General features: G+C 36.7%; 1 protein-coding gene across 4 annotated transcripts in view; it reads left to right on the top strand.

Annotated features, from left to right (window-relative positions):
• arel1 (apoptosis resistant E3 ubiquitin protein ligase 1) overlaps positions 1–12384 on the top strand; it is a 116638-nt gene that overhangs the window by 23991 nt on the left and 80263 nt on the right. For all 4 annotated transcript variants that reach the window (XM_079833385.1, XM_079833383.1, XM_079833384.1 and 1 more), the window contains one exon: positions 6927–7147. In XM_079833385.1, the coding sequence (XP_079689511.1) occupies positions 6927–7147 (221 nt within the window). The remainder of the gene's footprint in view (positions 1–6926; positions 7148–12384) is intronic.

The raw sequence follows: 12384 nt of genomic DNA, 5'->3' as shown, positions 1-12384 counted from the left end.
CAGGCAACGTGATTAATATTCATGATGAGGTGAGCCAGGGTTGCCAGGTTTTTACAAAAAAAACCACACAATTGCACAATCGCTTCAACTCGCGGACATGAAACACAGCCCGCGGCAACAGTGGAAAGCGGGAAAACCACGGACTTGGCAACACTGGCTGTCACTCGCTATGAAAGGATACGCTTCCAGCGCTTCGCGCACACACATTGCACCAGAACCGTTTTCGGAACCGAAACTTAGGAATTTCGCGCGGTTCTGGTATTTTTCAAAAATCAGTTTCGGTTCTGCATAAGAACCGGTTCTCGGTTCCCAACCCTACATGCGACTAAAACCATTTTTTCCCTCTCGTGATAAATCATTCCAAAAATCATGCTACGTATGTTGTTAGGTTTATGTATATCCCAGCCACCGCACGCCATTATTTTTACTGGTAAGAGACGTGCTTGTTATCAAAGCACTGATGACAAAGAAAGCACCTTATACTTGAGCGGCACATAGCCTATGAGGTGTTATGATAAATTGTGGCATTTTGTATTCTATTGTTTTTTTATGAGTTTAATAAAGAAATCGTCTTCTGTCCAAACATACCATCATCTGTAAAGAATGATCCACTTTTACATACGCAGGTTATTGTGATGCATTGCCACATACAGAGACGAGCAAAAAGTTTGAGTTTGCATGGTGGTAACTCAAAGTTTTTTTTTTACCACTTCGTTATTTTGGCTCGGAATTTCGTTTTTTGGAAATATAAACTGAATTTAGAAATGCTTTTGAAATGAAAAACTTTGCGTTTAATAAACAAAATATATTTTTGAAATGAAGACAGCGTTTGTAGTGGAGTGCAAAATAATCTGTTCCCTGAGTCCACGGCCTTTGCTGTTATCGTGAGTGTACACAAATACAAGTAGAGAGTTTACAGTTTATAATTATGTCTTGCACATCTGTATGGCTAAAAATGAATCTGAATATTGAGAGTTTCCTGGAATAAGGAAAAAATCCATCAAAAGTTGCCAACGACTTTGTCGGAAAGAGGGTTAAACAAAACGTAGCCTATTTAGTTTAATATAGCTAGTTAGGCTATGTCTAAATATTATAATCATATTTGTTTATAATATCTAAATATTTATTATAATCTTTTATATTATATTATATATTTTATATTATATTATATATTTCATATGTTGATTATGAAAAGTGAGCAGCATGAGTAAGGCAAATCAGATGCGCATATGTCTGGAGACATGGATTTTGAGCACAATTGAATTGTTTTCTAGAAAGTCTTTCTTTAATATTAATTTCGTTTTGTATAAATTGTATTTTAATTTTGATCAATGTTTAATCAACTATTTGGGTGTAGGCTATATTTAATAAATAAGATGCAAACCAAGATCATCGGGAATGGATTGACCTAGTCTTTGAGCAAGGCTGAAACTATAGCGTCTTTCTGTTTTAATACATTTCTTGAATATATGTCATAATTACAGGCCTATAGATAGTTATGATATTTGTGTTTGCACCGGGGTCCGTCATTATAAAGTTACGCCACTTTCCTTATTAGGAGAAAATATATGTTGTCTTAACGACATAAGATCTCGTACATACTTGAGTGGAAAAAAAATTATATGTAGGCCCTATGTGAGAGCAATGCGTGACTGTACCAGGTGACCTGTAAATGCGAAAAAAACTGTTTCCATTGCAGTTTTGCGGAAATTTCCTTTTTCGAATTGCCTGAAAAACCACCTCATGCGAGCGTAAAAACTTTTTTGCGATATATGGGAGTTTTTGCGAAATTGACGCGTTTCCATTGGGCATATTTTCAATTCGCAATTTCAATTTGCGCAATTTGAAGGGTAATGGAAACGCGGCTACTGTGATGCTTGAAGTGTTTTATATCTATGGATTTTATTATAGGCAAGACAAGTCAAGTGTTGATTTGAGAGGCTAAATTGATCGAACATGCGTTTAACTCAGCCTTGTTTCCATTACAGATTTGCGCAAAACTTTTGCAATATTTTCTAAAAGTCGATAAAAAAATATTGCGAAATGACAGCGTTTCCATTAACTGATGTTATGCGACAAAAAATTTTTTTTCCTCTCGTGATAAATCATTCCAAAAATCATGCTACGTATGTTGTTAGGTTTATGTATATCCCAGCCACCGCACGCCATTATTTTTAATGGAAGGAGACGTGTGTGTGTGGTGTGTGTGTTATCCAAGCACTGATGGCAAGGAAAGCACCTTATACTTGAGTGGCACACATGAGGTGTTATGATAAATTGTGGCATTTTATGTTCTATTGTTTTTTATGAGTTTAATAAAGAACACGTCTTCTGTCCAAACATACCATCATCTGTAAAGAATTATCCACTTTGATGTAGGCCTATGCCCGGGTGTGACGCATTGCCACATAGGCTACAGAGACGAGTGAAATGTTTGAATTTGATGGTGGTAACTCAAAGTTTTTGTTTTACCACTTAGTTATTTTGGCTTGGAATTTCGTTTGTTGGAAATATAAACTGAATTTAGAAAAACTTTGCGTTTAATTAACAAAATATATTTTTGAAATGAAGACAGCGTTTGGAGTGCAAAATAATCCACGGCCTTTGCTGTTATTGAGTGCACACAAATAAAAGTAGACAGTTTACTGTTTATAATTATGTCTTGCACTTATCTGTATGCCTAAAAATAACGGAGTATTGTGAGTTTCCGCTGGAATAAGGAAAAAATCCATCAGAAGGCGCAGACGACTTGGTCGGACAGAGGGTTAAAGAAACCGTAGCCTATTTAGTTTCATATCGCCTAGTTAGGCTATGTTTAAGTATTATAATCTTTTAATTTCATCTTTTAACTTTAATTTAACAAACCAAAAAATGCTTCAAACATTTTTCTAAATTAACTTAATAAAGAAACGAAACGAATTAGAACTACTTTGACATTAAAAACAAATCTGAACTATTTGAATGGCTGCAACAATGTGTAGCCTAATAGGGAGGATAAAAAAAACAACAACAAAAAACGGCCTCCAGTCGGACTCAGGCCGAAAATTTTGATTAGCTGTCAGACACTGGCCAGGCTAGGGCGTAGATTTGTGGCCTGTGTAGTGCTCCAACTCACATCGTCAAGCAAACCACCGTAGTGTGTAATAAATTGGCGTTTCCCGTTTGTAATCTTCCTTTGAAGAGTCTGGCAGATCAACGCACTGCAACATTTCCCTCAGATGGGTTATGCTTAACCCAGTCGGCGTCACTGTGATTGTCCATTGTAATATTGTATTCCAAAAATTATCTCTTTGAGAACGATATTTGATATTGGATTTTATATTTGCTGATATATATCTGCTGTCTTGAAACGCTATCATTTTTCATTTGTTGCGACTGCTCCAAAAGTGACTTTGTTTCTTTAAAAAAAAAAACTTTCATCCACTTTAAATCCTGCAGCGATCTACCCGTAATAATATATATATTTTTATAGCATTTGTTCAAGCAGGCACAATTTTATTACGAAATATAAAACAACTAGGCTATACCGTATCCTACAAGCCTATACAGAATCATGACAAACATCAAAAGCGCCAGCACGCAGAGGAAAATAATTAAAAATTCTGTATTTTTTATTTTATTTTTATATATTCCATTATTTTTTTATTAATTTATAACACTTTGTTAAAACTGTTGTAATGTTTAAAGCATTGTTTCCCGCGATTTTCATTCCTGAGTAAATGCATTTATGCCGCTTCAGAGACGCATTAAACGGTCTGTGTAAATGCACATTTTTGTGATGTTATGCCGCTTCAGAATCGGTTTCTGTGCCGCGTCTGCTGTGTAAAGATGCCTTTATAGGGATTTCTGGAAGCTGTTTATGTCAGAGAGAATGTCACATTGTATCTTCTTCGTCTACCATATATGGACTACATGACCACGGAGCGCCCTCCGGCTGCCAGTATGAACTGAAAACACAACAGATTGAAATAACACTTCTCTGTATAGAAATTTGACACAGACATATGAGAATCTATCAATATTTCTCCTCATCTGCACACTTTTGAACTATAAGCCCTGAGGGATGTTGTTTTGTCGTGAGTCTTCATGACGAGCATAGAGGAGTTTTTTATGAATGAGATCAGCTGACTACAATCAAAGGTACCGACACGGTTTTCATATTCATAACTCCTGACACATATTAACAAATTACGGTCACTATATGACTTTGAGAATAAAACAGAGGTCAAAAATGGAAGCTTGAGTCTTAGATCTTTTAAATGATGTATAGTTAGTCAAGGTAATTACTTACATCTGGCAGTCATTGTTAGCTAATTTAAACAAAGAAAGCTTCAGTGCGTCCTCGCGTAGGTTTTTGCGTTTAATATTCACAGATGCTTACAGAGTAAACTTAGTCTACTTACACACAGTGGTGGAATCCGTTTCTTTCAGAAATGAACCGCTTTTCATGGAGAATTATTCCAGGATTATTAAACGCGTCTCAAAACGATGTAGTTAAAGTAGGAATGCAGTACTTGATGTGTTTGTTTGAGTTGATGTGTGATGTGATGTGTGGGTGTCGACTCCGGAGCCTCAGTATTTGAATCTCAATAGAACGCACGCTTCGTGGGCGTGGTCGCATTAGTGTATAATGAGCCGCTCAGGAACGACTAACATCTCTCTGCTTTCAACCAGATTACATAAACACAGAATATTTGTCTTTGATTTGGTTTACAGTGTTTAAAACCTGACATTTCAGCGTTTCTTTAGACATATGTCTCATTTTGTGAGACAAGTATTCACTAAGCTAGGTCATTTTCTGAAGACTGTCTAAATGAACGTCTTTGACAGAGAGGCTGCAGATCGCGCATCGTGTGTTTTCTTTATTTAGCAAAAAGCACAACAATTTGTTTTTATTGTGACTGTACACAAAAAAATTGAAACTTCACAGATTATAATGATGTATAATACTTGCCTGAATGGTAAAAAACAACAGTTATTTGAGTCTCTTTGGCACTGATAAAAAAAAAAAAGTGCTTCAGAAGTTGTAGCGATCACATTCTTTCTGGGAAAAGAAAGCAAAGACATAAATGGTATCATTCGGTTTTTAAATATTTGTTTTCATATAATTTAAATAGATTTTTACACAATTAAAACAATATCATATCACATATCGAATATCGCATTGTTTAACAAGGTATTGCATATTGTATTTTTCTTCAATATCGCACAGCCCTTGTATTCTATATGTCGATTGCATTATAGCGATATTATTACAATTGACATTATCCTTATGAAAATACTCAAATGGCTTGAAGAACACAGATAAACCATATACTGTCGCAATGGTGTGTTAATTCTTGTGTGGTAGTGTACTCCAAAACAATTACAAAAGTCAAATTTATAAGATATAAGCTTTCAAAACTTCTGCCAATATGGATCAACGATTTTGATTACATCACTCTGCACTTCAGCTTCTCATCATATTTTCTGTCCAATCAAATGCTCTGAAGCTTCCTGTAAACACTATAAATAAACACTGAGGCTGCGGCCGAAATCATCACTTGTTCACACAATTTTCACACTGTTTTCTATAGTGAATGGCACATAATTCACAAAATTCAGACAGTGTAAATATGCTTTCCATTGGGGTGAATATTTTATAACGATATGGAGGAGACGAGTAGATGAGACATTTGATGAGTAGATGAGAAGACGTTTTCATCTGTACAGAGGGAAAGTGAAGTGAAGGAGGCCTTTACAAGGGAGAGTATAGTTGACAGGATCTCTGCTGGCACTTCAGGACTGCATTGTGGTCGTGTCTAGGTGAAGGTCCACCATCTGATCTGGATACGGCTTGGATCCGGCAGACTACTGTAAACCTTGGGATAAACAGAGATACTAATATTAGTGTAGATGCCATTCTTCTTATGATGTAACAAGTAATCTGACATACTACAGTCACAGCAGGTGCTGTAACTTAACAAATGTCTAGAGACCCCAAGGTGCAGATTCCATTGCCTTTCAAGAAATGGATGCCAATAATAATATTAAAATTGCAGCCCAAGCTATCACTGATCCACCCCCGTGCTTCACTCTGGGCACACAAAAGTCCATGGTAAGCATCTTTGGGGCTTCTCCACACCATAACTCTCACGGATATGGGAAAGACAGTAAAGGTAGACTCATCAGAGAACAATATATATTTCACATTGTTCACAGCCCATGATTTGCACTGTTGGCACCAATGAAACTGACATTTGGCATTGGCACGAGTGACCAAAGTTTCGACTATAGCAGTCCGACCATGAATATGAACTGTTTTGGTGGAAACAGGAGAGTCAAGGTGCGCATTTAATTCTGCAGGGAGTTGGCTTACTGTGGTTAAATGCTTTTGGATACACTCCGGGTTAGTACCTGGACACCCTTTCAGACATATTCCTCTTGTGTCAACAGTTACCCCTTTTGGATGTGGTTCGTCCTACGTGGTTATATGCCGACATATACCCTGGATGCAATAGCTCGATGCACCACAAAGACTTGCTGTCCTGGTCACAGATGAATCAGCGAGACGCACACCAACATATTGTCCTCTTTTGAACTCTGATATATCTCCCATCATGTTGTGTGGAGTTATAGCATATAGGTGTGAAACCTCCAACATTATATTGGCCAGTGTTACAGTTTCATTGTCCAATGCATGTGCATGATCATCCACACTTTGCCATGAACACTTTCACGTTCATGCAGAAGCAGCAAGTATTAACCAGGCTTTAGGAGCACACGTGCTCCTTGGGAAAATAAATAACCATCAAGCCTTGCTATAGCAATCTCTGACATGTTTGAATGTTTGATAAATGTCAGGAACTTGTGAAGTTCTGCAAACATCCACTCACCCATCTATTGTATCTAATAAATAATGGCTCCCCTTCTTTATATTTTGGCAGTCTGAAGACCCTGGGCTGCACTACCCTGGATGATCTAGCCCAGTTTGATAGCCAGCTTCAGCTCTCTCTGGCTGCGTGGGGCTATTACTACGAGGATTACATCAAACTCTCCACAGGCGTGAGGGTCCTCCAGGCATCTAAGGGAAGCAGAGATCAAGACTACGAGATTCAGCTGGTGCACAGCCTTGCTGAGAGGAGGCTGAATGAGAAGTGGTCTTTTGGTATGTGCCATAATGTTGGAATTCATTCACATTTACATCGAGGTACTCCAATAGGGAGCAGGTTTAGCATTATATGATACAATATTTTGAGAGCTAATTTAGGCTCATCTTAAAGGGTCATCGTTTACTCACCCTAAAGTTGTTCCAAACCTCTATTTCTTTGGTGTACCATCCCTTTAACTTTACAGATGGTATTCAACCAGAATAAGTATTTTTCCACTGTGAGTACCGTCGCCATTTCTGCTGCAAATGCATTTTCAGGTTTCTACCGCTAAATGGTGCTTGGCGCTAAAAGTTTGAGCTTACTTTGGCTACTTTTACATGCACAACTTTTGTTTCAGTCGGACTGAATTCATTCCGATGTAATGAATCTGAATGTAGTGTTTATTAATGAACGCTTAACAAAGTGATCAGGTTTATGTGCGCATTTATATGTCACAAGCTTCAAATCGGAATTTACTTTTTTGACATCCGCACACTGCACAAATATACAGTTTCCCGCTGTTTGCGCATAATAACTGTTCTCCTACATTGGATATTTATTTGTTTTAAACAGCAGACTTAATATTTAGCCATTTCTGATCATAATTTGGAGACAGCGAGCATATGAACCGTTGTGCTGTGCTGCTTATATTATCACAAAAAATAAGTTTTGTATATTTATTACAAAAAAAACGTCATCTGTGGATGAGAATCCGAAACAAGGACTGTTGGGACATTGTCCTGCTCCACTTCACAGACGAGTGGAAGGATAATTTTAGACTGATGGGCGACTCATTTATATGACTCTTTATTCAACAGCAAAAACAACTCATTCCACGTGTCATATGCCATTGCGCTATTTCTACGTCATTGCACATGCGCAGTCCTTTCAGTTTCGGTTTTCAATCCAATTAAGTGTTTACATGTTCTCTCGGTCAGATTAGAAGAGGAATAAACCACCCCTTTCAATCTGATCGAAAATTCATTCGGATTGAGCTCAGTCGGATCGATTAAGGTGTTTACATGAAGGCTTTTCAGTCCAATTGAGCCATCAATTCGATTAGGGCTATCTGGTTGAAATAAAGAAATGAAATTGGGAACACTTTACAATAATGTAACATTAGTTAATGCATTAAGTAACATCTAACAATGAGCAATACATTTGTTACAGTATTTATTAGTTATTGTTAAAAGTTAGTAAAAATACAACTCTTTATTGTTAGTTCATGTTAGCTCAGGTCCATTAAAAAACAGATAAAACTTTTGGCCTTATAAACATTGTAAAGAGTTAATTCACCCAAAATTGAAAATTATCCCATGATTTACTCACCCTAAAGTCATCCTAGGTGTATATGACTTTCTTCTTTCAGATGAATACAATCAAAGTTATATAAAAAATGTCCTTGCTCTTCCAAGCATTATAATGGCAGTGACTGTTGGGTCAATTTTGAAGTCCATAAAAGTGCATCTGTCCGTCATTAAAACTGATCCACGCAGCTCCGCGACCTTCTGAAGTGAAGCGATGCGTTTGTGTAAGAAAAATATCCATATTTAAAACTTTATAAAGTAAATTATCTAGCTTCCAGCGAATTGCCTTCCATATTCAACTTACGGAAAAAGTGTAGCGCCTTTCGAAGTTCAAAATGCTTACACTACATCTGACAAGTGTAACTGTGCAATGTCGTCAGACGTAACGTAAGCATTTTTAACTGCGAGAGGTGCTACACTTCTCCCGTAAGTTGAATACGGAAGGCAATTCACCGGAAGCTTTGCACAAACGCATCGCTTTGCTTCAGAAGGCCTTTATTATTATAGCCGTGTGGATCAGTTTTATGACAGAAATGACTAAGCTTAAGCTGCGAGGTTCCTCTGCATATGCAAATGTACAGCTAGGTAATTAGTTGCCTGTTAAAGGGGGGGTGAAACACTCATTTTCAGTCAATCTCATGTCAATCTTGAGTACCTAGAGAGTAGTATTGTATCTTTCATATCTCCGAAAAGTCTTTAGTTTTATTATATGTATAAAAGAAAGATACGCTGTACCGAGTCTTTCCGAAAAAAGCTGAGCGGCTGGGGGCGTATCGTTCGGGTGGAGCTAAAGAATGACGAGCGCGCACAGCTATTGCGTTGAGCTATGCATGATTACATAGAAAAACAATTGAATTGATAGCTAGCATTTTTACGCTCTAGTCGTGCGCACGCCCTTCCTGGAGAAGAGCCCTTACGGCCAGTACAAGGACATTTCGCCCCATCTGACGTCACATATACCCATAATCGGAAAAAAGTTTCCGAAACTTATGAGAAACCGGGAGGAGTATTTTTGGCACAGAAATACTCCATCAAACGTCCAACTTTTTTTTTTAAATTTTGTCCATGTTTAGGATGGGAATCCAAGTATTGTTTCTTGTTCGGAAATCTTGTTTCTGTTTTAGGGCTGCAACTCACGATTATTTTGATAATCGATTATTCTGTCGTGTATTTTCCTGATAAATTTCCAGGACATTTTTTTATAATTGTATTAATATAATTATTTCAATAAATATATTTTTTTAAATAATGTTAATTAAAATAAACAATGTCATTCCACATCCTGCCCAATACTGTCCTCCAAACAATGTGTTATATAAAGCCTATGAAAACAAATATAGTAAATGTATCTATGTTGGCTACGCTGTACATTATTTAAAGGTCCCATGACGTGGATTTTTTTATTTTTTTTATAATGTTTCCTGAGGTGTACCTATATTATTAGTATGATTTTTACATCATAATTGTCATAATTTACATGGTTCCCACGCTTCTTGAAAGTACTTAAAAGTACTTGAATTTCAGACACATGGATTCAAGGCCTGGAAAGTACTTGAAAACAAATATAGGTCCTTGAAAGTGCTTGAATTAAATTTGAAATAAATTTTGTTTAGAATGGTGTTATTTCAAAAATTGTCCTACAGTATATGCGCTACCAAAGACAAAACTAAATGTTGCTTATGTTCGGGGGGTGGAGGGGTAGTGGGGAAACAAACTGAAGTCTGCTGTAAGACTTCAGTGTAAACGCCACTGCTGTGATTTGGCTGACATCTTTGCATATGAAATGCGTATTACATGTGGAACCCCTCTCAAATACTTTTACTAAGTTTTTTTTACTATTACAGCTGTCGACAAAGTTGTCGAATCGTGAAAGTGTTGATTATAGCATTATTTTTTAGATCTTTTCCCATCACATGAAAGGCTTCAGTGATGAGCATTGAGTAGACAGACAGTCTATCGCTGAATGCAGTGTTCTCGTCATTGCAGCGCTATTTCTCTCACAAAATGCTTTCATCACAACTAACAGCAAACATAATATCGATATGAATACAGTAAGAGCTTCGTTGTGCAGCATAACAGCTGTGCTGTCCTCAGTATATGTTCTGTATATAACTTGACAGCCAGGTAAACTCTTCCCTAACATCAAGACTCTGAAGACAGTTGGCTCCTTGTCTACAGGTTTTTTGACGTTGCAAGAAAAGATGAAACTGAAACATACATAGGCATAATCAGCATTATAATTAGCTTGCCCTTTAACATGTACAGATATACCAACTCAAATTATATGAATTAAATCCCTGTTTTTTTACAGTTACAAATTATGTATTATAATAATAATTTAACCTGCATTCAATCACTATTTATATGTAATATGAACTTTTAAGGTCTGGTCTAGGAATAGCACAATCATTAGCATATAATACTACTTTAGCACAACAGTAATGAAGATGGTAAATAACAGAATTCTAACAGTCAAAATGTAACTGTCCCCAAAGAATGATCTGCAATTGTAGATATTGTCAAAACAATCAATACAAAACATTCAATACATACCCACGAATGCTACAAAAGGCATACGATGTATGCAGATGTCACAGGATCAACTCAGATACAATAAACATACTGCCCTCTGTGCCATGCTTGATTACATCCTGATTAATGGTCACATGGCATGACTCCTTACTGACTCCTTACTGAAACCTAAGATTCTTAAAGGGACCATAGCCAAATAAAACAAACAACATAAAGGATAACTTGAAGAATGGAAACAAGACTTCTAACATATTATGTGAAAACAGAACACTCCCCGCCTGATGTGCTGACACATCACTCAACAAATTCTATGACGCTCCATCTACTTTGGACTCTGGGGAAAGTAGAAGCACTACTTCTGTAATAGGCCTAAGATAAAGCGTAGAACCTCCTGGTTTAATGACCTTGACCTCAACCTGTCGCACCTTCCCGTCTTGGCTAGTGAAAGTCTGTGTTACCAGTCCAAGAGGCCATTCATTCCGTGGTACTTGGCTGTTCTTGAGGAGGACAACACTTCCTGGTCTGATGTTTGGATGAACGGATTGCCATTTCTTGCATGCCTGTAGGGTTGGTAAAAATTGGGTATTTGGGGTTGATGATTGCCACAAATATCTATTTCGATCTTGATTCAGTATCAATTCATATGTATATAGCCTACTGTACATATAAGGAAAAATATGTTTGCCTTTTTAGCTTGATTTTAAACTTTTATTGGGTTAAATTATATTTGAAATGTATTATTTTTCCAGCCACATAATGACTCCAATTTCCTCTTTGCATTGGAATTCTCTATTTTAACCTTAATAATTACTACACTAATTGTAATATAAATAAGAAAAATATTAGAAGAAAAATATTTTAATTAATTAAATGGTCATTAATGGACCATAATTATTGCACAAATAGGCCTATTTAGTACCAAAAGACCTCCTCAAAATATTCAATAAATATTATTAAGTAAGATAAAGAACATTTATTTGATTGAAAAATAGTTAAGGTGTATGGTCACATTTGACCACCAATGAGTATGAATGTGACCAATTAGTTAGGAATACCTGAGGGCTAAATACAAGAAAATCATTAACGTTAATGTTAACAATGTTGCATCTCCATCACTCTCCATAATAAAATGATACTGTAAATATGGTTGACGTAATAATCACATTTCACGGAGGACAACTTCCACAAACTTCGCGAGTTCAATACAGGATATGCACAACGGCTTGTCCTGAAAGCTGGATTTACAAACAGAAGCTGTTTACGGGCCACAACCTGTAAGTCTGATTTATATTTCATCGATGTGTTTTCCTGTAATAGGTTGTAGCAAGGAAGTAAACAGATGACAGCGCTGTTCTGCAAACCAGTCTGTTAAATGCTCATTTATACTTAACGTTATCCGACGAACACCTAACGTT

Source organism: Gobio gobio (assembly GCF_949357685.1).
Source record: "Gobio gobio genome assembly, chromosome: 13".
Lineage (NCBI taxonomy): Eukaryota > Metazoa > Chordata > Actinopteri > Cypriniformes > Gobionidae > Gobio > Gobio gobio.
This window is presented reverse-complemented; position numbering and strand designations above follow the sequence as displayed.